Here is a 26,837-nt window from a genome sequence, read left to right on the forward strand (position 1 = left end):
GTTGACTCTCTGACATCTGTTTGTGGGCATGATTGGCAGAATTGAAACAGACCATACACAATTTTTTTTAATGCAATCGATCACTCCTTGTGTGTACATTTAGGAAGCTGCCCATATCTATTCAAGTTGTATAGGCATTACCTGACATACCTTTGAACAGTTAAAAAAACAACAAAATGTGAAATTTATCGCGTAAATAAACAGAAAATAAATAATTAAATCAAACAAACTTGCCCCCTCTTCCCCAACTCCCACTAAAGAAAATGTTCCGGCGTCCCTGCTCCGGAGGTGTCTGCAGCGCCCTTGTAGTTGTAGTTGCCTATTTAGAAATGAAAAGATACCTTCTTAGAGCACTCACTATCGGCGGCCGACGAAAGTAAGCCCGTGATGCGTGTTAAATAGCAAACTATCTTATCGAGATGCACTAATTACCCTCCAAGCACAGCTTCTAGCATATATGCAACTGAGGCTTTGGACAACCGCTACTGTCGTCCATTTGCGCACCACCATCCCTCGGGCTAGTGCCCACTCCAAAGTACGCCGCGCTTTCTGACGTCCACTGACCAGGATGAGTTTTCGAAAAAGTTACCTTATTATGATTGATAACCTTGAGGAAATCTCGTCGGAGTTCGCAGTTGGGTTATTTAGAACGTCAATTTCGGCTAGATGGTGCATTATTTGAGACAGAAATGGTAATAGGGCTACAGCAAGACGTACACAAGAAAGACTGACACGACATACGCTAACTTCATCTGAGTTTATTTACTGCAAAGCCAGCAAATATATAGAAAATTTAAGGCATGCGCAAAAAACCGGTACAACAAGGGATCAACAAAACCGTTCAAGATATGATATCTCAGTCTTGAAAAGGCGGACCGAAGTATCACTTACACAATCTAATCCCTTCTTTTTAATGTGGAATGCTTCTAAAAGCTCCCGCGCCTTCATACCTCCACTCCTACCCAGAATCTTTATCTCCCGAAGCCGTGGCTCAAACTTTTTGCATTGCTAGCATCTTTTTTGCCCCGGCCCATGTTCTGCTGCACGATTACACACGAAGCACTCAGCGCAGTGCTGCGAAAGATGTGCACCTCCTAGATTTGTTAGCGATCGTGCGTGCTCAGCCGCGCGGTCATTAACGCACCGCCCCGTTTGGCCCACATAGGCGTTTCCGCAGGTCAGTGGTATCTCGTTCACCACACCTGTGCAGCACTTCACGTACTGCTTGCCATGCTTTTTGTTGCAGGACCTCTTTTTATCGCTCCCAATTCGCGCGCATAGCTGGGCAAGCTTTCGTGGAGCAGAAAACACGACCGGCACGCCATGTCGCTTTGCCACCTTTTTCGCATTGTGCGCGACCCTGTGCACATAAGGCACCACCTTTGGTCTCGGGGACTGTTTGTTTGGCTCAAACTAATTCTGAAACATCACACACTTGTCTTTCTTGAGAGGGCTTCAGCAACTGCTGTGATAACCGTACATGGGAACCCCGCCGAAACCAACCGATCAACTTGCCTATCAAAACTCGCCTGCATAGCTTGGGTTCTGCAAGTTTGGTTATGCTTTACGATTACATTTTTAGTTGTCATATTCAAACCGTTGTTATAACTAGCTTGTTTGTGATTGTATATTTTGTTGATTTTACTTTGTGTTCTATCTTCCTCCCCGCAAGTAATATGCGCAAGAGGCTCTTGGGCATATGTTGAACAAATTATTAAATAGGTCCCCTGTAAATCATACCACAGCTCTGTGCTTCCTGAGTCGCTGAAGTTTCCCGCCTTGCTCACTTTTGCAACTTCCCGCAAGGTGGCAGCATGGTCCAGCGCGCGCTGAGCGCCATCTGGAAAGGCGAACGCGAAGCCAAGCGCACCCAACTTCCGGAACGAAATGGGGAAACACGGGAAGAGCGGAAGGGAAGAAAGGGAGCGAAGCGCAAGAGGAGGGCGTCTTTCTGAGCTCAAGCGGGGGAAAAACGCTGTACTGCTGCGACGCCGCCAGCACACGGGCGCTGCCGTAGCTCGTCGTGCGCATGGCGTCGTGGGCGTGTTGCTGCTGGGTTCGGTCGGCGCCGTGACGCCTGATAGCGGCGTCTCACGTTCTTCCCTCGCCTCCAGGTGCCCTCGTCCGAGCCGTCGCGAACGCCGCAGTCCCAGCTGAGCATCAATGTCACCGCGAGTGCTGCCTACGTGTGCCGGGCGACCAACGTCGTCGGGGAGAACCGCACGGAAGTGAGCGACGCCCGCGAGTTCGTCGTACAGGTCGAAGGAATACCGCCAGGTAAGGCGATGCGCTGCACGCGCTCGGATATTTTGTTTTCTTGCTTCTCGCGCGGCACTCTGCGTACGTACTGTGTGATCTGATTACGGACTGTTGTGCGTCGCGAAGAAGCACACCGTGCTGTGTTTTCAAGTACGGCGGTATTTGACAGCATGCAGACGGTCGTACTACGTGTGGCGCCGAAGCTTCAGCTCATCCCGTTATCATGGTTTCGCATTCCGAAGCAACCATAGTAGAAAGGGTTTCAATTTCTAATTGCGGAGGACCTAGGATGTGAAATAATTTTCTTGGAAAGTATTTTTAGGTGCATCCATAACTGCCCCACTGACCTCTGCGGTAGTGCTTATTAAAGCGGGAACGAAACCTTGTGTGACCGACCTTTTGAGTGACCTATATGGCTGAAATGCTAAGAGCGGGTCCAACTTTTGCTCTTTTTAACTCGTGGGTGCGTTAACGATCGCGACGGTGAGGTGGAGATCGTACGTTTGTAATTTTAATTGTTTCAGCGTTTTCTGGGCGTCAGTATTGGATGCCTACTTGAAAGCGAGGTAGACGCGCGTTGTGGACGGCCAGTTCACATGTGGGTTATATTTCTGCATGCGTGTGGTAATTGCATCGCCGTGATGCGCAGAAAAACGCTTCCGGTATTTCCTGTCATATTGTTTTTTTATTTTCTTTCAGATAGGTGGTTTTCTAGCTAGGGTCTGTCGTGAACGGCGTGCACAGTTTCGTTTTAGGGTGCTGATTTTTTTTTTTTTTTCTGCCGCAGCTTAGTTCATTAACGCCATTACTGAGCTTCTGAGAGCAGTTTATCGAATTTCATTTTCACCTTGCACCTTTTTGGTGACGTAAGCAGTTAGCATCACTTCCTAGCCGTCGTTACTTGCGGCATCTTTTGGACGTGCGTGCATTGCTGTGTCTGCGGTCAATATTTTCCTGCAAGTTCTGTGTTTAGTTGCTTTTGTGATTCCTTCCGGATGATACTAAAAATTATGCGGTAAGCGTCTTTATTGCTTCGCTGGGTGACGGCTTAGTTGTCTTCTCCGTTATGTAAACGCTCAAAATATCCGTAGCACGTCCAACCCGTTTCTTTTGTTTTGAACGTGACGGCCTGTTGCTGCTTGCACCGTAGTAAATGTTTATGGCTCACATGCATGCATTAACGATGGTGGACGTTAAAATCACAATTTGTGCTTAAAAACGCCGAGCTGTCACGCACTCAGTTCGACCGGCCCCATTCTGATCTTTCGGCGTGGTACCCCTGGCGCCATCTGCAGACGGTCTCGCAGAGTGCTGCTGGCGGTTCCCTTGAATTTCATCTGGCTCACAGTCTTGCGAGTGCATTGCATTTTGTGCCTTCTTCTGTGCGCCCATTTGTGCTTATCCCTCACACGTACAGTCTTTGCCAAAAGTAGCCGGGCAACGGTGGTTCCTTCCTTAGCCGCGTAGCGATGCAATTACAGCAGCTCTTAAAGGGCAACTGAAGCGGTTTTAGAATTTGATGAATTTAAGGTTGCCGAATGTGCGAAATGAGCAAGTAAAGCCTGCGAAATCGTTTTGCTCTAGCATTTCAAATGGTGGCGTAATCGCCGAATATAGTCGTCGTCGGCGTTCAGGCTTCTCTGAAGTGCACAGCGACGGGCATAGGCCCCGATAATGACGTCACGTATGAAGGCACTACGTTTCCAGCGAAGAAACGGTCATTCCATGGAAGAAAACCGATGCTATCGAAGGTGAAGCTCACGATGCATTGTTTGGCGCCATCTGATGACACACAGCAGCATGCAGACGTAAGCAGCGGACATCTGAAACTTCGGCAACAATGACGTCACTGCCGAGTTTCCTCGCACTCCCCCAACATAGTGAGGAGAAGCCTAAGCATCGTCGCGGTTTTAATCGACGATTATGTCACCATTTTAAATGCTAGTGCAAAAATACTTTGCATGGTTTATCTAGAAGCTTGATAGATTCTTGAATTCTAGAATAACCTCGAATTCTCAAAAAACCGTTTCAGCTTCCCTTTAAGCTCTGAATGTGTGTAAAGAAAGGTGAACCCTTGTCCTCACGTTCTGACACCTTTCGGTCTTTATGGGGGTCTTAAAGGCTCAGTTGTGCGCAAAAACCTGCTGCTCGGTTATTTTTGGCAAAGGGTACGTTTATACAGTGCAGCGACGCCACTATCTCTTAGGCAGCCAGAAGTCATGTTTCAGTCGCCACTGTCTTCGTTTTCGGACGTTGCAGACTTGATCACAACCTTAAAGGTTCTTGCAGATGACGTGAATTCTGTATTTTGGGAAATGATGTACAGAGCTATAGTTGTTCATTTACGTAAAACTATAGCTCTGCATTTTACATTTACGTTTACATTTGTATAGTCGGAAACAACTTGAGTCTGCAGTGAAGCTCCACCCACATTCAGGACTACCGCAGAGAGTTCCTACACAAGAATGTAGTCTGTTAAAACTTTTCTTCCTACCTGAACAACGAGCTATAACCACAAGAAAAAGTTATAAGCTCTAGATTATTGATATATGCTTGTTTAATATAGACAAACTTTAAAAAGCTGAATCGCCAGCGGAATAAAACAGGACGCCCCGGATAGTGTTCCTGTATTACCAACTCCTGTTTTGTTAAATTGTATCCGACTTATAGCAGTAGTTTTGCCCAGGGGGAAGACGTATTTCACATAGCCTTGCTCTAGCGCCGAGAAAATAGGAAATAAACTCAGTTTGTATGAAGGCCTTCTAGCGGTGACGTGCGGTGCAGCATTAAAGCCCGTTCGAATAGAACTAAACGTTTTCCCTCTTGGTTGTAGTGAGGCTTTTGCTAGAAAGTCTATTTTTTTTAGGCGGTGGTCGCGCTTGCGTGCCTCAGGCTCCAACCGTGTTATGCCCTCTTCTGCTAGAAAGCATGGAGTCAGCATGCTTTGATTCTTTGATGGGAAGGATTTTTCTACAGAACTCCGAACGGAGGCCTTTGTCTTCACTAGGTGCGTGTCTAGTCGCACGCGAAATATCCAACCAAAGAATAAAAAGGCTATTTTTTTCGTTGATATTATCTTACACCAACGTTGTTACGACCTAATAAAGGAGAATGTACGAATTATTGGTACTTCATTCTGCCTAATATTACGTAAACAGCTCCGTTCGATTTTCTCTCCTGTATTCATTAAAGTGTCTCTCCTCTCCTCTGTTCGATTTTGGTTGCCGTTCGCGATCGTTGCATATATGTAGTGATTGGCAGTATTCTTTATTCCTGTCAGTCACAAAACTGAGAATGAAAGCCAGGACATGTTCGCCAGCCAGTTCCTGAAGGTTAGCTAGCGGACGTGGCCCTTAATCATTGTTTAGTTATACAGGTAGTCACAGATGACCACTGGATGTGCTAGAACATCAGTATCGAACATTGAAAATATCCGCGGAATGTCCACTAGAGGTTTCAGTTAATTCAAATGCGATTCAGTTGATGGACGTTCAAAGCGGATATGTTTAGCTTCGGTAATATGAACGTGGCTAGCCGCATGCATTTAACATTTCATTATTGTTCGAGTGAGACGATACTGCTAGCCTGGCAGTCATGCTGTCATAGAAACATTCAAGCGCACTGTTGGATTAACACTTCACAGCGCAGCCCCTTCTGTAGTTAGTCTGTACCTTCATTAGAACTAGTTGGTCGGAAACGAGGCAACATTTAACTTTAGTAAGAAAAAAACTTCAGCTGCGCCGTCTTGAATTTGAATATTTCGTGTACAGGCACGTGGCCATGGAGCGGGGACTCTGGCAGTACTTCGTTGGACATACATAGTCCCCCCTCCCCCCTTGTTTTGAAGGGTCACGGACTACCCTCTGGTCAAAAATACTCTCTCCCTCTCTTGGAGCGAGCCTCCTCTCCTTCCGTTCCCTCCTCGAGATTTTTCCCTCTCGCGCCTCGTCGAGTAGGCTCCGCAAGGCAAAATCACCCTTCCTCCTCCAATGTTAGCCGGAGGCGTGGTGTCTGGTGGAGTGCGTCACATGTCTACGTCATGACCCCGCCCTGAATAGAATTCTTTTCTTGGTTTTTGCTTGCTACCCGGTCTAGTTAAGAGTTGGGGTGGGGGGGGGGGGAGCGGCGGGTCTCCCAAAACCCTCTCTATTTTGATCTTTGGGTCTCCTCGTGGTGTTTCGTCGCGTTTTTTTTTCTCCCTCTATCCTTCCTCTCCCCAGTTGCTTGGGTCGTGGACGTAGTCGTCCAGAGCGAAGTATTTTCCGCAAACCACCACAGTCTTTACCGTTGTGTCAGGAAGGCCGATGCGTTGGAGCCAGAGACGACTCAACTCATAATCTCCTGGAAATCTGTACCGGATTGTGGTTCGACTCCAGTCGCTGCGTGCACATCCAACGACGAAACACCGTCGTTGCATTTTCTCCGCACACTGAACGATCGAGAGGCGCGATCGGCTTTACCACCTAAACTTGTTAGCGAGCGCATCCTTTCATACATCTGTTTGTCAACCCCAGTTACCGAGCCACCTTTTCATTTTTTTTTTAGGCCTCCCCATCGTTTCACGACCAGAGGGGCGGGAGTCGGTTTTGTTCGAAACACGCGGCGAAGCGCGGACCCGGCAACCGCCCATTTGCTTTTATCCGTGTGTGTTTATTTGTTCTGTGTGTTTGTGTCTTTCCTCCGCTCCTAAGCTCATGTCGTTTAACGGAGTCAAGTCGTAGGCAAGATGCACGAAGGATAAGCGGTGCGTGTGCGGAGCAGTCAAGTGGGCGAGCGAGGGAAAGGCTCTCCGGCACAAGTAACTAAAACCTTGTTTTGGGGGGCTTGCATGGAAGAAAAAAAAAAGAGAGCGCGCACGCAGAGGGCTATCTCGTGACGTGATCACGGCGGGGGGCGAACCGATTCTCTCAGTTTTACTATTTTTTACTTCTTATGACTAGGATTCAAGGCTGTCGCCGTACGCTCCCTCCGCAGTTTTTTTTTTTTTTTTGGTTCCTTCATGCGGGTTTGTAGGCATGTACCGAAACGGAAGGCGCAGCGGAAAGCGTTGCGCAGACGACGCGACGCCCAGGCTACGCCCAACCTTCTCCCGTCAGTCAGAACGATGCACCAATGGAATGCATTTAGCGAAAGTAACACGTATGACGTCAAAAAGGGCCAGAGTAGTGGGCGGGGACATTTGCTTGTGGAAGGAAAGTACGAGCGGAGTTTGATTTGAATTTTTGCAGCTTTTCGGGGTGCGCATGGCTGTAGTATTTTGCAGAGGTTATCCTAGATGCCTCATCTATGCAGTGAGCTTCTTTTTCAAAAATGTCCGAACCCTAGGCAGGTGCCCTTTAAATATACATCCTGGCTACTTGCGTGGTTGTAGAGTAGATCTTTCATCTGAAAAATATTCTAGCTCTGCCTTTATTATTTCCTTTGTTACACTCTTGAAAGTATCCCCAAGAATTCAGAGGCCATCCTCAGGACATCCACTGGACGCCCAGTTTTGTCATAGCATCAATAGCTTTCTTGCATGTGGCGATGCAAATATTTTCCTGGTTACTTTTTGCCTTGCGTATACTTCTTTAACGAGTCTTTCTTCTATGTCCGGAAGTAAAAATCTCTAGCGTGTAGGAATTCGTGCTTCAGATATCCGTTTGCCATTCCAAAGTAGGTAAGGAGTGCGTTAAAATTCGCGCAGAGGGGTGTTTGGACTTGTAGCGTATGTCCTATTGATATAATTATTAAGGACCCAGCAATAGCTACCGCCCGTTGTAATTTTCTCATGTGACCTGCTATGTGCATCGTAATCGTAGTTTTGTCTAGGAAGGCTCAGCAGCCGTTATTTGTGTCCATTCAAAATTAAAGACATTCGTTCTTTCTCGCAGCGTCCAGCGCTACCGAGGAAGGCGTCGAGTCGACCAGCGACCCATCCGCCTCCTCGGCGATGGTGCAGGCCGAGCAGTCGCGGCCTTCGTCGGGCGACGATGACGAGGACGCTTCGGGAGGGACGTCTGGGCCGGGCCACGAGGACGTTCCGCAGGGCTTCTGCTCTCCGTACACGGGCTCGGTGTGCCGGCGCTTCTTGGGCCCCAGCGGCCTGGTCTACTACAACATCAGCCAGGACGCGTCGCCTGTGGTGCTCAACGAGCAGCTCACCCAGCAGCTGTGGGAGGAGTTCATCTCGTCGCTGCTCGAGCCGTGCCGGTCGGCCGCCGAGGTGATGATCTGCCACTACGCCTTCCCGCAGTGCGAGTGGCGCGCCCGGCTCGCCATAGCCAAGCCGCTCTGCCGGTGAGTGGGTTTCTCCCTCCACTCGTCCCCCACTGGTTTTGGTGGCGCTGTTCTTGCGTCACTTGCAACCCTAATATAAGGTTTCATGTGAGTAGCTCATATAAAGTTATGGGAATACGGAGTCCATATAAAATAATAAAAAATACAGGATTGTACTTAAAGGGCAACTGCGGCACTTTTGAAGCGAAAACTGTTACAGTTTCGTTTTCATGTTTTGTGTTGTGGCGCCACCCGGTGCCGACGGTTTAGAACTTGCGAGGCAGCAAGGAATAAAAAGGACACAGCTCTAGGAGCAGTTGTTCGTTGCGCAGTGGAGCGCGTGCATCATCGTCCGTTTCTTCGAGCCTAGCCGTTGACGGCGACCGCCGAGCCGGTCCGCCTCTCGGCATTGCTCGGTCCACCAACTCGTTACAAGTGGCGACGAGGAAAAAAATTCAAGTTCAAGTTCGTCTTTCCTACGCCCCTTCTGCGCACGTGAGTTCTTCGTTGTTCTGACGAGTTCAACGCGCAAGATTTCCGTCATGCCAATGTTCGGCAACCTCGAAGCGTTCGACGGAGGAGGGGGAGATGCGTGGCCTTGCTACGTTGATCGCCTTAAAGCTTTTTTCATCGCGAATGACATTGCAGAAGCAAAACAGAAGTCAGTCTTCTTTAGTTGTTGTGGACAGAAAACGTATGCTCTCTTGCGGGATCTCGTGAAGCCCGCCCAACCGCAAGACAAAACCTTGCAAGAAATTCTTTCTGTTCTTGGTGACCATTACTGCCCCAAGCCATCTGCTGTCGCGCAGCGTTTCAGGTTCAACACGCGTGTTCGCGTGGAGGGCGAGTCAGTCAGTAACTTTGTGGCGTCGCTCAAAAGCCTCTCTGAACATTGCAACTTCGGAACTGAGCTTAGCAACATGTTGAGGGACCGCATCGTGTGCGGCATCAACGACACAACCGTGCAGACGAGGCTGCTCGAGAAAGCAGACCTTACGTATGAAGACGCTGTACAAACTGCACTTGCCATGGAAGCTGCGAAGAAAGATGCCGGCGAGATAGCGAGCTCAAGCCGAAGCGCGCTTTCCACTTATCAAGTCGCGGCATCAAAGGGGCGTGTCACATGCTACCGCTGTGGGGATGAACACCTCGCGTCCGTGTGCAAGCACATCAGTAGTTCGTGCAATTACTGCAGGAAGCAGGGACACATTGCTCGAGTGTGCAACTCGAAGAAAAAGCACGCTTTGTCACGGAAGGGAAAATTCACAAAGCCAAATGCAAATGCGTCCGCGCCTCCGGCTCGCAAAACTTCGTGTGGAACTCATCCAGTCAACACTGTTGACAACGACGTTTCTGCCGACGTGTTTGACATGTGGCCAGTCGACACCGTCGCGCCGTCACCACCCTTCACCGTAACAGTCAGCGTCTGCGGTAAACCGCTCTGTATGGAGCTGGACACCGGTGCGAGCGTTTCTGTCATGGAAAAAAATCGTCTTCAGGAGCTGCTACCGTCAGTACCTGTCATGCCGTCTGATGTACTCCTGCGAAGCTACTCGGGTGAGCTCACACAAGTTCAAGGTAGAGCGGATGTCACAGTGCAGTTTCGTGACAGAAAAGCAGTGCTACCTTTATTCCTGACTGGGGAACGTTCACCTACACTTCTGGGCCGGAACTGGATTCGAGCACTGGGCATTGAGATTGCTCGCGTGGAAGCAGACGTTCATGCTGTTTCTGATGTTGAGGACCTTCTTCAAGCGTTTCCTGAGGTGTTTGAACAGAGCCTGGGAACTTTCAAGGGTCCAGAAGCCACAATCCATGTTCCACAAGATGCTGTACCAAAGTTTTTCAAGCCACGGCCACTGCCCTTTGCCCTGAAGGATGGGGTGTCACAAGAGCTTCAGCGCCTACAGAGGGAAGGCATCCTGGAGCCAGTCACTTCTTCAGCTTGGGCTGCACCAATTGTTCCAGTGGCCAAGAAGGATGGACGTGTCAGGATTTGCGGAGATTTCAAGATTACCATTAATCCAGTAGCTGTGATGGAAAAGTATCCAATTCCAAGAATTGAGGACCTGTGGGCCATGCTGTCAGGAGGTGAGAAGTTCACGAAGCTGGATTTGAGGGACGCCTACCAGCAAATAGTTCTTGACAAAGAATCTAGAAAGTATGTCACAATCTCCACACACATGGGATTATTCCAGTATACACGTCTTCCTTTTGGCGTGTCATCAGCACCAGCCTTGTTCCAAAGGGAGATGGAGAACCTTTTCCGAGGGCTGCCACATGTTGCAGTATATTTCGATGACATCCTTGTCACTGGCTCGAATGACTCGGAGCATCTTCGCAACCTCAGTGCTGTCCTATCTAGACTTCGTGATGTTGGACTTAAGTTGAAGTTCGACAAGTGTCATTTTTTCGTCCGACAAGTTGAATACCTCGGGCACATCATAAGCAAACAAGGCCTGTCTCCAAGTTTGAGCAAGGTATCTGCCATCCTTCATGCACCTGCACCCCGGGGCGTCAAGGAGCTTCAAAGTTTTTTGGGACTTGTGAACTTCTACAGGCGTTTTCTACCAAACCTTTCCGGACGCCTCCGCCCTTTGCATTTACTTCTCATGAACGAGAAGAAATGGGTGTGGGGAAAAGAGCAAGAAAATGCATTCAATGTAGTGAAGCAGTTAATAACATCCGCCCCAGTCCTAGTACATTTCGACCCAGGGAAGCCACTGTGTCTCAGCTGCGATGCCTCACCGTATGGGATCGGCGCAGTTTTGGCACACAGAGAATCTGATGGTCGAGAACTGCCCATTGCTTTTGCCTCCAGATGTTTGTCTCGTGCAGAGCAAAACTACAGCCAACTCGACAAAGAGGCATTAGCCTTTGTATTTGGTGTGGAAAAGTTCCACCAGTACTTGTGGGGCAATCCTTTTACTGCTTATACGGATCACAAGCCTCTACTAGGATTACTGAACGATGACAAACCCATTCCAGTGCAAGCATCACCACGACTAGTCAGATGGGCATTGAAACTTTCTGCATACAAGTACAAGCTTGTGTACAAGCCTGGTCTGGACTTAGGTCATGCGGATGCTCTCAGTAGGTTGCCGTTGCCTGCAAACAACGTGGATCTACCTGCACCTGCTGAAATGTTCATGCTTGAACAAGCATACCCAGGACTGTTGTCACCTGCCATTGTGGCACAAGCTACAAAAAAGGACCCATTCCTGAGCCACGTAGCTCTTGCTGTCCTGCGAGGGGAAAAACTTCCAGCAGGACCAGAAGGAAATCCATTCACAGCAAGGAGCAGCGAACTCAGCCTCCACGAAGGTTGCTTGCTGTTTCCGACATAGTTTCTCATAGTTTCCGACAACGGGCCTGCCTTTGCAAGTGAACAGTACTTGGAATTCTTGGCACGTAATGGAATACGTCGCATGCTTGTGCCTCCCTACCATCCAGCTTCGAATGGTGCGGCAGAGCGCGTCGTACAGACTGTCAAGAACAAGATCAAGAAGAGTGGATCTGGATCTTTCCAAACCCAGATTTCGCGGTTCTTATTTCATTACAGAACCACACCACATGAAGTCACAGGCAGAGCACCGTGTGAAATGCTCATGGGAAGGATGTTCAAGACACCTTTGGATGTTCTTCGCCCAAATCTACACACTTCAGTGCTGCTGAGACAGTTGAAGCAGAAACTACAGGCCGATAAAGGGTGTCGTTCTTCTCCATTGCCGAATGTGGGAGACAACGTACTCGCAAAGAACTTTCGTCGAGGACCACCGTGGGTACCCGCACGTGTCACAAGCACTACAGGTCAGTCAGCAGCTACAGTCTGTCTCAGTGACGGTACTCTCTGGCATAGGCACGGCGACCACCTACGTCCTCAAGTCGAAGAAATCGTTGAGCCTACCCCTGAACTATGGAGGCCTGAACCTACTGGAACACAGGGCGTTTCCAGCCACCCATCAACAGAGTGTGACACCAGCTTGGCTGTTTCTGTGGACTCTGACCTCACCGTGAGTGGTACTAGTGGCACAGAAGAGACAACTGTGAACGTGACTGGTGGTACAGAAGAGACTGCTAAGAACTCTCCCAAGTCAGCGTGCAGCACGCCTCAGTTGCGAAGAAGCACGAGAAGCCGCAAGCCAGTGCAGCGCTACTCTCCATAATGTTCTTCTCTTCTTGAACAAACTAATGGGGGAGGACTGTTACAGTTTCGTTTTCATGTTTTGTGTTGTGGCGCCACCCGGTGCCGACGGTTTAGAACTTGCGAGGCAGCAAGGAATAAAAAGGACACAGCTCTAGGAGCAGTTGTTCGTTGCGCAGTGGAGCGCGTGCATCATCGTCCGTTTCTTCGAGCCTAGCCGTTGACGGCGACCGCCGAGCCGGTCCGCCTCTCGGCATTGCTCGGTCCACTAACTCGTTACAAAAACCTTCACTACGCTAGTCAACACCGCGCTTCGCGTGAGCCAGCGTATGTCAGAGCACGAGAGACGTCACGCACAGCGCAGGCTACTGCGCATGTGCGCCGCCGATTCTCCTCCTCGCCACCGTTTGACCTTTCGCCGCAGCCGTGCGCAAAGCGCATTTGAAAGGAGGGGCATACAAGGCGCGCTTGCCCATAAAACAGGCGCACGGTGCCGCGCGCTATGCGTCATCGTTTGACGTTCGCCGCAAGCGCGTGTTTATTGCGGAGGCCGGTTATTGCGGAGGCCGGCTATATAACTGTTTGCCAGAGAATAGGCGTGCGCATTCAACATGGACAGAGAAGAGAGAGAAGAGAAGATACTACCGATACAGAAGTGCTAAACCATAAGCATTACCACAGCTTTTCTCTTCGAGATATCCAGGCTTAACCTTGGCTAAGCCCCCGCCAATTTTTTTGAGAACTTCGCGATATTCAAGGATTCTAATCTATATAGGCCACAGGTAAAGCATGCCAAGTGTTTTTACACAGCGTTAAAAACAGTGACGTAATCAACGATTGAATTTTGCGCTTCTCCTCTATGCACCGGAGGAGTGCAGGGAAACTCAGCGTGACGTCATGGAAGGTACGATTTCAAATTACCGCTGTCGTCAACCACACCCTGCCCTGGCGCGTTAGACGCTGCCAAACAACTCTCGGCAGGGTTCGCCTTCGTTGGCGTTGGTTTTTTTCTTAAAGCAGGCGTTTGTGCGTTGGAAATGTACGGATACCTTCGATGACGTCATCATGCGCCCCCCACTTGGCGTTTTGCGCTGCGGAGAAGCTTGAAGGGCGTCCGGATTTTCCTCTCCTCATAGTTTCTACGTGATATTCATAGAATGTGCATCGCATCACATGGGTCATTACCAAATTTAACTTTTTCATATGTGCTGTCTGGACAGTCCTTACACTCTCTGTATGTGCCATATAGTTTCCAGGGGAGCCATGCAGAAAACATGGCATTTTGGGAATCATAATAAGAAACGTTTCACTATGGAAGGCTGTTCGTTTGAATGTTAGTGCTGAAGCACAATAGGGGTTACAGCTCAGTATGGAAGCACCAAGACACAGAAAAGGGACACAAAAAAAGTCCTCTTCCCATCACCTTATTTTGTGGCCTGGTCTTCCCGCACTGGTCTTCCCGCACTTACGACATTTGACCACATAGTGTCTCAAAGCGCCACCAAAGTCTTAGTGTGCTTGTTCTGCAATAGCTGTATCATGCAGATTGTCCAGTGCTTACAGTGCTGTAGGAGCAGTAGGTAAAAGAGAGCTTCATGAAGACATCGCTGCAGGATCACGGGACTGCTTTTTGACCAATAAAAGCAAACATAAAAGTGACAGTTGGTCGAAAAGCGCACCCTACAACACAGAGAAATAGACTGAACAGCGGTTGTCTAGCCATTCCCAGACAACACAAGTACATCCTCGGGACGTCCTGACGATTAATTTTTGAGGACATTGTGTTGTCCTGAGGACGTCCTCTTCTAATCCTCAAAAGGTCCTCATTTAGTCCTGTTGTCCGGCCTCAGTATGTCCTCAGGACATCCTCAGATTTCCTCTGGAGGACTTTCTCAGTCTGTTTTCAGGACGTCAGACAATGTAGCCCCAGGGAATGTGTCATTGTTTTCTTAATTATTGTAGGCAGTGTGCACAGGGGTTGTGAAACTGCTTTCTTCGTGCTTCTTTTGTGTAGTATTTTGGCAAACAAATTTTGCAAAAGTTTCGCATACTCAACAAGTAACTGGTTCATTCACCATATTTGTTGGCAGTTACAGGTTATTCTACATGCAATATTTTCCTACAGCAATGACTATATAACTCTCACAGGAGTTGAACTCTGTCGCCTCAGCGGCATAGCCAATCCAACAAATTTCCCAAAAATTTGCACACTCCAACCCCATCAGAAGCATGCAGTACATGTGACCAGATTTGCAAACTAAAATAACTTGAGATATCTCCTGAAGGCACACAATATTTTCAGTCAGAATGGTTTCCTACATTACATCTCTATTGTACACAAGTATCTTTTAATAAACCTGAAGTTTTTACGAAATGAAAGCCGAGTGCGAGAGATAAAGCTGGTTTCATCTCAGTTCAATGCCACAATGTTGTCCTGAGATAGGACGTTTGTAGGACATTTGAGAAATTTTCGTCCTTGAGTCGTTCCGCGAAGTACAAACTGAGGACATCCTGATGAGGACATTTTGCCGTGATGCCCTCAAAAAGTGCTCAGAATGTCCTGTTCGGGATGAGGACGTTTTGACCATTTGAGGACGTCCTCAGGACGTTTGGTGTTGTCTGGGTTGTCCTGTGCTCTTCTCCCTCTTGTGTAGCGCCTTTTCTGTCTGGCTGTCACCCTTCTGAGCATGCTACACCAATTAGACCGCCATTCAGCCTCGCTGCAATAAAACAATCATTGCCGTATACACATGTGACCCAAACTATTCTGCCCTCTTTCATAATGCAAGCCATTTTTGTGGCTTCAGGTGAAAATGTTGACCCATTGCCACCTAAGTTGTTCAAGCCATACAATTACCGAATCATGCAGAAAGGCTCAGGTTGATTGCTTCCATTGTCTCCTTTGATCCTACTGACAACTGCTGCCAAATGGCAATCACGAATAACATTTCCAGGCCAACCAATTCTTTTTCTTATTTTTCTGATTGTGCACTGCTTCCTCAATGTGCAGGGAAGACTGCATCGCAGTTCGCGAGCTCTTCTGCTACAATGAGTGGGCCATGATAGAGGACAACAAGCAGCGTGGCATTTTCTTCAAGTCCCGTGGCCACTTTCGGTTGCCTGATTGTGAACAGCTGCCTAGTTATAAGAACAACACTGGAGAGTGCTCACACGCCCACTTGACAGACTTCAAGGAAGATGAGGTCACTGGTAAGGGCATATTTCTCTCTTTAGATGTTTCATGACAAATGTGAGCTGTCGTATTCTACTATTTCAAACTCATTCCACCAGCATGATACCTGTGAATTAGCCAAGAAAAAAATTCTTTTTTTCCTCAAGCCAGCCATGAATTACTAGGGGCATCATTTAGCAAGCCAGCATCATTTTCTGGAAGAATAATCATGGCGTTGTATGAAGGGACTATTTTATGGCTACGTTGTCTCGCTTACGCACATATGTGTTTGGCAAAGAGAGCTTTCTATATTGCCGATGCGGCGAAAGCATTAGCTGCAGGCGCTATTCAAAATTCTGGCCATTTAAGGTTGTCAAGCGCGTAGCAGGCCTTAGTATACAGTAGAACCCCGCTATAGTAAGCTCAGTTATAGTAAAAACTTGGATATAGTAAAGTGAAGTTGCGGTCCCATTTCACCTTCCATAGATGACTGACATTTTTTTTTTTTTTCGGTTATAGTAATGGGGTTTTTTTTTCGAAGAAACGGCTGCAGTAAAGAGCGTCTGGCCGTAGCGATGTACTTCCCGCGGAATGATGACATCGCGGCACGCGCGAAGGGTAGGATCGCGAGGCCTATAGATACCGAATACACTAAAACGGCACTTTTTGAGGTAGCTTCACCACTACTGTCGAAAGCCGCGAGGAGAAGCCAACTTTTTGAAGACCTTAAGGCAAAGCGTGCGGCGCGCTTGGAAAAAATAAATCTGGCTGTGAACGTAGAAAGAAAGCGGCGCGCGTCGCTAAGAAAGCAAAGCCAGTAAAAGTGCAGTGAGGACTAGAAAAGGGAAGAAAAAGGCGTGCGTGCGTAGCACGGGGAAGCGGCGGCAAGAAGCAGAGGCGCGGCGGCACTGCGTAGGCGGTTTTGCCGCGCTTCACTGTGTCGCGCGCGTTTCTTGAGTACTACCTCTTAAGTGACGCTGAGGCCACGGACGACGACGCCTTGACCATGCAAAGCTTTCGTTTTCACATGGAGTCAAGCTGGAGTTATATTCGTAGCTGCCTTGTATTCGTGCAAGTGCACGAATACACACTTCCAAACATGATGGCATGTGATCTCAAAATGAATAACTATCGCATAAATTGACAACCAGAGCAGGATGCAAGGTATTTCTAAGTGCTTCTCTTATAAACCAATGCTTGGTGCTTAGTAAGCAGCCAGAGAGCACAGCCAGAGCCATGCCATGACCAACAACTGATACAGCAATGACCCTGATATATTAATGATTTTTGCTGGTCCGAGCTTCGTTACTGTAGAAAGATTCTACTGTGCGAGCATTGAAAATCATTATAGATGCTCTTTGTGCTCTGCTGAGTACTTCATTTGTTCATTTCTTCCTTCTATTATGCTTCTTGGAAACCAGTGAACTGCATTAAGGGCCGCGGTCGCTTCTATCAAGGGACTGTCAATGTGACCAAGTCAGGCATCCCGTGCCAGCGATGGAGTGTGCAGGCAAGTTCACTTCAAATATATGTTAGCCAGCATTTTCTCTTTTCTTACTGGGTAATTTGTGCTTGAAGCTTTGTGTGGATCTATAATTAGTTTTGCTTAACACAGGATACGCTTGCTTAGCCCTTAAAAAGTTTGTATCATTGATGTCAGCCTTTTCATGTACAAACTATAGAAGGTCTAATAGTGTGATGTGAATGACGAGAAAGGAAGGCCATACCGAAGAAATTATTTTATGGAAAAAAGGATCTGAAAGAATGTCCTCGAGAGAGGTGTACTAGCTTCATGATGCTCTTACTTGCAGGAGCCCCACCATCACAACAGACCTCCAATGGTGTTTCCTGAAGTGCTGAATTCTGAAAACTACTGCCGAAATGCTGGTGGGGAAGAGCCAATGCCTTGGTGCTACACAACAGACCCCAGGAAGCGCTGGGAGCACTGTTCTATACCACAGTGTGGTAAGCCGGAAAAATTATTATGACGCACTTCGCTATCTTGTAATATGTGCGAGAGTGACAGTTGTCGAAATGTTTCTCAAATCAATTTATTTATTTGAACTGATAGTTTTAATGTGATTCAGGCATAACACAGATACCTGTGGCCATTTAACTGCCTTGTACAAAACCTAACAGCATTAAACGTAAGAATGTAAAAAAAACAGTCAAACGTAATTAATGTAATCAAAGAAAAAGCATAACAGCCTTGTTATTGCTGCCACCTGTGAAGCACGCTTGCCACCTGGCAAGCGTGCTTTTCTGCAAGACACCGCTGCTTTCGGAGCGGCACGCGGGTGCGCGCTAGGGGACGCGGTGCACGGAGAACAAAATAAAGCAAAAATGTCATTTCTTGAGCATTTGCGGTGGTGTTTGGTGAGCGAAATTTAGGACCGTGTACAGTTAGTCCAAATTCTCGTGTCCCACTCCGCAATGTGTAATTCCGCAATGACCAAGGTGTAAACCATTCAGGGCAGGAGCGGGTCGGACCAACCCACGCACACACCATGGAATATATATAAAATGCCTTTTTCTCATTTCGCCTTTAATTTCACCCCTTCATCTTTTTCGCCTTCATCGAAATTCGACCGCCGCGGCCGGAATCGAACCTGGCCGCAGCGGTCGAATTTCGATGGAAGCGTAATTCTAGAGCCCATGTACAGTGCGATGTCATTGCACGTTAAAGAACCCCAGGTGATCGAAATTTCCGGAGCCGTTCACTACGGTGTCCCTCCGCCTGAGTCGCTTTGGGACGTTAAATTCTCACGAACCAAACCAATCTTCCTTGACTTCCTGATTCAGGTCTAAAGTGCTACGCTTACCACCCCTTTCCCTTTACCTCCTCTTCCATGGCAAATTAATGGGGATGTACCCATGTCAGAGAGGATGAATATAAGTCGTTCTTTGGTAAGTTAATTCTTTATTGCTTGTAATTTAAAATAAATTGTTTTAAATATAGGCTTTTATGGTAATGTGTGCTAGAGTGCTTAAACGGTAACTGCTGGGAAGTTAAAATTTTCTCATGTCTTAGCAGTACAGCCTGCTGTTTACAGGGCCACTGCAGTGATTGCAGGCACAAAATCAGACTTGGACTCGGGAATATGCGCTGCGGTAGCTAGAAAACTCAGTCTCTCTTCACCTGCCATGCTGCGAAAACTTTTGCTGCCAATAGTGTAGGCGGTCGACAACCAGGTCCGCAAGAAAGAGAGATGTTGAAGCAGTCAGTGGAAATGAAATCTATGCTGGAGATGTATAGGAGATGCAAACAGGAAATCTTAGTCAAAAAATTGTACAATAGAATGTGCAGCAGCCTATGCTAGTGGCTTAGGTTGAATGAGTGGTTATTGTGTTGTGACCATTGGATGTCACACTGAGTAGCACTTCGCTTCTTCCTTTTTTTTATGCTCTTATATTTTCCCCCTCCCCTTTTTTTCGGAGCACATGGCCTGAGCATCTTTGAAATTAACGCTCACTTGTTCCAGAGGCATGGCCACAACAACATTATCATCAGACATTTCCTGATTGACCTCTCTGCCTTTCCTTCCTTCACACTGTCTTTCCCCTCCTTCCTTGCAGAGAACACAACCTTGGGCGATGTGTCAGGCCGCGACATCCTGGACTTGTTCGAACCTCCGGGCGAGCCGTCATTCGCACCAGCCCTAGTTCTCCTCGTGTCCGCCGTGAGCTTGGCAGCACTCGTGTTGCTGCTGTCGCTGGCGCTGGGCTGCCGCCGGCTGCGTCGCTATGGAAGAGGCCGCTCCCGGGGCGGCGGCTACAACGCGACGCCGACGGCCGACGTGGAGATCGACCTGGACAAGCTGCCCTCGAATGCCTCCTACCATCACACGGCTGCCCGGCTCCACCCGCGCCTGGAGAAGCTCGAGTACCCGCGAAACGACATCATCTACCTGAGAGACATCGGCCAGGGGGCCTTTGGACGCGTCTTCCAGGTACTTCTCCGCTCAAGCCACTGACCTGTTTGCAGTCGAGTTCAAGCCCACTTATAACGGCTGCAGTCATAACGAATGCTCGCTTATTAAGAACTCGAGTTGTGCTGCCGTCAAAGCATTTTTTAGAGCCTTGGATAAAATTAACAACCGTTACCATACCACTCAGTCCAAGTGAATGATGAGACACGGTAAACTCGTCCTACATCCGAAAACCTCGTGCTTGCCATAAACGAGCAGGCCGAGACATCTCCCAGGCCGTGTGACTGCGCTGCTACTGTGTGCATACAATCCGCAGACAACAGATAGTACAGGTTATACGTTCTAGCAGCATGTGCACTGCTCCCTTACAACTTTTTCGAAGATCGAAGGCTTTCGGAGCTGTTTCATTGCACGAGTCTAAGGACTGCAGTACCGCGTAGAATGATGATGAACTGCATGCATAATTCTACTTTAACTGCGAAAAACAATAAAGACGGCGTTGCTGCGAATAAAGCACGTCATGCTTAGCTGGCAGTACCTTAAGTCACATGGGTTAACTTCGCTGGTGCGCATGATGACGCCAACATCGCATAGCCATGATCTGATGCAGCCATTGTATGCAAAGTTTGACCACTCCTCGACTGCCAGCAATTTATAGTGAAAAGAAAACATTCTACAGAGGTCTGTCTGATTGGAAATGCAAATTTAATTGAGGAATGCACTCCAACGAAGTTCTTATAAGATAACACGGTGTTTCGAAGTCTGCTAGGTTTCAGTAAGGTGTGATTGCAGGCAAGTTGCAGCTTGGTCAGCTGGGCTTGCAGCTTGGCCTGCAAAGTACACGTACGGTCCACCGCTGGCTCACTGACCTGAATCCTTTAGTGTAGGAAGAAGGAAGGGTTCAAATGGAGCAATTAACTGTTCCCCACGTCTGCTGAATGTGCCATGACTCAAGCAGCGGCCTTCTGCATGGATTTGGCTTGATCTGTCTCCAGCACAGGAGTTCAGTAGAATTCAGCACTGTTCAGCCTCTTCTTGCTCCCATAGGTTAAGGTCAGTGATCCGGCTGTTGACCATACGTGGGCTTTTATTAAAAGCCAAGCTGCAGCTCGCCTACAGTCACGCATTGATGAATAAACCGAGTAGGTGTCACAATATCTTCATACTTCATAAGAACTTGGATGGCATTCATTTCTTAATTAAAATCTATAGTGAAGGCGACGTTGAGTCGACCAATATACTACCATTTGCCATGAACTCTTCAACTCCGATTCGATAGTTTCGTGTTCCAGAAGCAGTTCATTGGCAACAAGATCTCGGCAAAAAGCACATGAACCCGCTGGAGCACTCGAATAGCTTCGTAACAGTGTGTATGATGGAATTTCAAAGTGCTGTGTTCACCCTCTGCATATCTGCTTTGTATCAGACGTGTGCATAAACACCGCCTTTGTTTCACTTTGAGTTCTTGGCACTAATCTTGAGTTTTTGACACATATAGAAAAATTCCAGTTGCTACGAACTTCAGACACAACTAACGTAATCGGTGTGACCGTCAGGTTCATTATAAGTGGGCTCAGCTGTAGGTACTGTCATCCTGCGATCATATGCAGCATCTTTCATGGCATCTTGGTCCAGTTGTGCATTAGTTTTCCTAGTTTATGGGGGCACTGCACTGTAGTTAAACCCTTCAGCTACCTTGATACAGTATAGCTGCTTCCCAGATTTTTGCATAATTTGAGGAAGGTGCAGCCTTTATGATTGCAAATTGATTTGTATGCTAGTGATATGCCGACTGGATCTGGTGTTACATTAGCAGTGATAAGATCAATTATTGGTGAAGTATTAATGCTTTCGTGAACAGCATAAATGGTCCACATAGAAGTCTACATAGTCTATAGAACGGTCTACACACACAGTCCACATATAAATGGCATTAGGCTCTAAACAAGGCTCGACCGTGAGCATCAACAGATTAACCCATGGTGAAGGAACAACGGCACGAAAGAGAACACACAGCATAGGATGGGCACTGTTGCTGCAATATAAGTTGAGGTCACCAGATGAATAAAAGATGCAAACACTTGCTGTTATATTTCGCAATCTTCCGTGCATATCTATGGCCTACAGGGAACAGCACCTGGGCACTAAACATGTTCAGTGTCCAGCATGTGAACAGTGTCTATACCTTAGCAAAACATGTCTACTGGTGAATACATTCTTATGAGCTTAAACGGGACCATCTGATTATCGTTTGCCTCCTGCAGGCCAAGGCTCCTGGCCTCATTAAGGGTGACGAGTTCACCACGGTGGCGGTCAAGATGCTGAAGGAGGAAGCATCTGAGGACCTCCAGAGCGACTTTGAGCGCGAGGCCTGTCTCATGGCAGAGTTTGACCACCCCAACATTGTCAAGCTTCTGGGCGTCTGCGCTGTCGGGAGCCCCATGTGCCTGCTCTTCGAGTATATGGGCAAGGGAGACCTCAACGAATACCTGCGCTCCTGCTCACCCTCCAACTACATCGTCCGCAACCCATCGGGCGGCTGTGGCGACATGTTTAGCGACGTCCGGCTCAGCCATGTTGAGCTTGTCTCGCTCGCACGCCAGATCGCGGCTGGTATGGTGTACCTCTCCGAGCGGAAGTTCGTCCACCGCGATCTGGCTACGCGCAACTGCCTCATCAGTGATGACATGGTCGTCAAAATCGCCGACTTTGGCCTCTCGCAGAAGATGTACGCTGCTGACTACTACCGTGGCAGCGAGCACGATGCCATTCCGATACGCTGGATGCCGCTGGAAGCCATCCTTTACAACAAGTTCACCATCGAGTCGGACGTGTGGGCGTTCGGTGTCGTGCTGTGGGAGATCTTTTCATTCGCTCTGCAGCCCTACTATGGCATGACGCATGAAGAGGTGGTGGCATTCGTCAAAGAAGGGAACTGCCTCGGCTGTCCAGAAGGAGCGCCAGCACCTGCGTATGCGCTAATGAGAGCCTGCTGGAATCGCAAGCCGTCAGCCCGGCCAAGCTTCAAGACGATCCACAGGGCACTTGGGACACTCCATAATGAGCTAGTCAAGCACAGGGACAAGGAGAACATGGTCCATGTATGAAGACAGGGATGCTTTTTTACTTCAACATGTCGCGACATCTCTGGCGAAAATCTTTCCCAGCCCAAATGGTTTTTGGAACAATTTTCAACTGGTTCCAGTTGGAACCAGCTGGGTTCCTGTTGGTTCCAACTGGAACCAGCTGGAAATTGTTTCATAAACCAGTTGAGCTCGGAAAGATTTTCACCGGGGATCTTTGACTTTTGCAAGTCACGTGCTTGGACTACAGAGCCAGTTTGGAACTCTGCTAAAATGGTCTTCTGTGTCAGCACCAAAGAGACTCAACAGTGGCATGAAACCTGTCGTTTTTCACGTGTCACCAGTTATTTTCCAACTTTGTGAACATGGCTTCTGATTTTGGAGTGTCGAAGGTGGCAGATCAAGCTTTCTGAACAGTAACTCTCACTGTTCTTTTATGTCAACATCTTCTGCTCATCTACTGGAAAACAGAATCATTCCTGCAGTCCTAAAACTTGTACAGCTTGAGTCGCGCCATACATTTCACATTGTGAAGCTTTGGGCACCCATATCATTCTAAGCAGAATTGAATTGTTGGTGCCAAAATTTATTTCAGGGATGTATACCATGAGGTGATCTGTCAGATTTGTGACGGCAGGGCTGCTTGTCAGTCAGTTCCAGCATTGATTATCTAGTATCATCTATACGGGCAATACAATTTGCTTTTCAGTTACCAACTTTGAGGGCAAGCTAATTTCATGGTTTGAACGTGCTATAATGTAAGCTTTGCACATGCTTAGAAAGAAGGCATTTTCAGTAAGGCATGTAAAGTCGTCAGCAAAAGTTTGAGGATACATGTGCTCGGAAACAAATTTATTGCAGCACTGTCTACAATAACCTAGTTGCGTGGTATTGCTACTAGTGAACTGATCCTACAAGTCCCCTTATACTTGCATATTCGTTTTAGGCAACTGACTTGCATGATGGCACTGACACAAAAGTTTGTTCTGCACACTTGCATCCCAAAAACTATCACTTTAGAGTTTTGAGTGTGCATCTTGTCTGAAGTGTAGGAGACACAACACCAGGCCAATGCCATGGAAAAAAACTTCCTCTGTTATGCACAAAATAATATGCGTGCAGTTTCTGTTATTATTCTCTCATGACACCTGCAAGGAATAGTTTTAGTTTTGAATGCAAGATGACCTGCCACTCTTTGGCAGTCTTTCGTGTGCATGAGAAAGGCGATATTATCGCTTTTGCAGGTTTCGCACTACACGAGATATTCTGTCTAGGTGCACTTCTGTTTCACAGTAAAAATCCCTTCGATCAGAGTCGTTTATAGGACGTCCAAAGCATCAGGGTGTCAGGGAAATCTGGCTTTATGATTTGAAGGTGGTGTTTCTTCATCACCTTGGGCTTGATGTTTCTTGTTCAAAGGCAGGTGCAGCCCTGAATTTCATTTCACAGGCATTGAATGGCATAGCTCACCATTAAAAAGTCTGTCGATCGTTTTTCGTATAGAGTAGTTGGGTGCTAACTCAATGTGGAAGTCGTATTCATGTTTTGAAAACACAATAGTCCTTGGAACCACACACCTGACTGGAGCTCAGTAGCATTTTCTTTAATTTTTATGCCTAGAATGGGCTTTCTTTGCACTTCACTAATTATCGCTGTTCAGCTGACAAGCTTTCGCCTTGTAATTGCAGGCTGACAAAGTTTAAAGTCTTTTGTTGTATGTGGACGTCACTGACTCTGACATGTATAGAAACATTCCAGCACATCACTGCACACTCTTGTGAGCTAGCTACTCTCAGATAGAGCAGGGACCAAGTGCCTGATCCCATCTATCAATGCTGAACTCTGGTGTCCAGTCAAGATTGTCATGTGGGCTTCCGAAATGATGCAGCTTGTAACTGATTATTTTAACCATTGCCTACCGCCTTTGTTTGTTTGTTTTACATAGCTTTCTGTATCTGCATAACGTTCTTCATTACTTGTTACAGAGTGCTCTATTCATATTACGTTTTTTACTGTTTCTTTTTTGTCCAAAAGCTTTTATTTTTATCATCCTATTATTTTAGCTTTGAGCAGATGTATGGTTTTTATGAATACACTTGAATTATGATAGAGAGAAGATAGCTTACTCTTTTCTAGCAGGTGCACAAAGCATATTGCAAGTGTTGACAAGAAGTGCTGGAGGGATCGAGGCTTTTCCTCAGAGGTATCTACTGTGGACTGAGCCAGTGGCCAACTGAGCCTTATTGAAACCAAATGTGTGAGCATTTCAAAACTTGTGTAAATATTGTGTGCAGAGAATTTTGCAGTGAATTTGTGTGTGGAGTGGTTGTTGCTTTGAGATGTTTGTAGCTGATTAGCATGTGCGCCAGACCACAGCATAGTGCAAGCATAAGATGCTGCCGTAATTAAAGCAAGAGAGCGCCATCTTCAGGAATCACTGTGGGGCAGCAGATGTGGCGGGTGTGCAACATGTGCAATCATATGCGATATAGTTAACTAAAACCGTTGATTCAGTTACACCTAAGTCATATCATGTCATGTCTGCTTCAGTGGATTCTGGGGTTTGCACTATGGAGCATGAAAGTCAAAAAAATTTGTCGCTTGCAGTGCTTCTAGCAGGTGGCGCTGGTTACATCAGCAAATATGGCGGCACTGTGCTCTGGTCCTACGTGCTTTCTGAGAAGCTCTTGTGTATGAAATGAAAGCTTGACGTCAAAGTGGTGTGAAACGGATACAGCTGATTGTGCTTTGCAAAGAAACCACTCTCCTGTGAACATATGAGATTACGCTGCTTGCAGCAAACACTGCAAAATGTTTGTGGTGTTTTTGTTGCTACACTAAAGTTATGATATGCTGAAAGGCAGCAGGTCTGAGTATATTGTACAGAGTTGCCTCTGTTGAAGCCTATTGCAAGTGTAATGAACTGTCCTTTCCATTTCCTCTGTGTATATCCTTGAATGCTTAGTATTCATAAATGGTGCTTGGTTTTTGTATCCACTATTTTCTGTCCTAGTCATTCCATGATTCAGTCTTGTGGCACTGGCTGCTCAGATTTGCATTGTGTGACATCATGTTTGGCAAGAACGATCAAACCTGTTTTCTTGAAAGGAAGTGTGAACTCCCATGTCTAACCAGTTAATTTCGTTTGTACTCATCCCGGTGTCATTTTCAAAATCCAGCAATTAATTTCTCAAAACTTGTAGGAATGGATTGAAAGAAGATGCAGGTTCCAGCAATGTTCTTCATTTCCTTTGTCTGCTTTTTTAGTACAGTTCGTAATGCGTACATGTCGATTTTTCAGTCATCTGAACTTGCACTTGCAGCAACAAAAGATGTTTTGTATTGACAATGTGCTGATATTATTTCATGTTTTTTGGCACTTGTCTGTGAAAACGCACTTTACTTCTTACTTTTTACTGTCAAAATTTACTCCCTTTGGCATGAACTGCTGCTGTGCTAGCCTAAAATTAGATATAGCACAAACTTGGCATGTGCTTCTTTTCCTCATTCAAGTGTCAAAACTTTGATCGTTATTAAATCTGCGCCGATGATGAAACAGTTATGTGTGGGATTAAAAAGACTGTGTATAAACATTTCTTACGTGATGTCTTCTCCTAAGCGTGCACGTTGGTCAGACATTCTTTTAATATTCTGCCTAAATGCACTTGCCAACAGGACATTGTTGAGTCAGGTGTTCATCAAGTTGGGCTGCTTTTAGCACAGACACTTGGTGCACTGTGCTATCCTAGTTTGTGTGCAGGGTGAGGTCAGTGGGCACCAAGCAGATGTTGTGTATATCAGATGAAGCATGGTGCTGCTGTGCGCATTGATTAAGCAATTTTTGCATGTGTATGTGTGGGAAAGTCACGGGCACCACTTGTGGCAGCATCGTTGTTTCTCTTGCCTCCTCACTGCATGTGTGTCTGGATGTACATTTTTGGAAATGGGGACACATTGTGGCATTTGTACATAAAAGCACCATGGTACTTCTA

At 47.2% G+C, this 26,837-nt stretch overlaps 1 protein-coding gene across 1 annotated transcript in view; it reads left to right on the forward strand.

Annotated features, from left to right (window-relative positions):
* LOC149365405 (tyrosine-protein kinase transmembrane receptor Ror2-like) overlaps positions 1-26,837 on the forward strand; it is a 473,725-nt gene extending 446,888 nt beyond the window's left edge. The window contains exons 7-13 of the mRNA XM_089542304.1: positions 2,115-2,277; positions 8,133-8,538; positions 15,672-15,871; positions 17,255-17,343; positions 17,645-17,798; positions 19,410-19,783; positions 22,027-26,837. Of these exons, the coding sequence (XP_089398430.1) occupies positions 2,115-2,277; positions 8,133-8,538; positions 15,672-15,871; positions 17,255-17,343; positions 17,645-17,798; positions 19,410-19,783; positions 22,027-22,869 (2,229 nt within the window). The 3' untranslated portion in view covers positions 22,870-26,837. The remainder of the gene's footprint in view (positions 1-2,114; positions 2,278-8,132; positions 8,539-15,671; positions 15,872-17,254; positions 17,344-17,644; positions 17,799-19,409; positions 19,784-22,026) is intronic.

Source organism: Amblyomma mixtum, chromosome 1 (assembly GCF_055824585.1).
Source record: "Amblyomma mixtum isolate Tamu chromosome 1, ASM5582458v1, whole genome shotgun sequence".
Lineage (NCBI taxonomy): Eukaryota > Metazoa > Arthropoda > Arachnida > Ixodida > Ixodidae > Amblyomma > Amblyomma mixtum.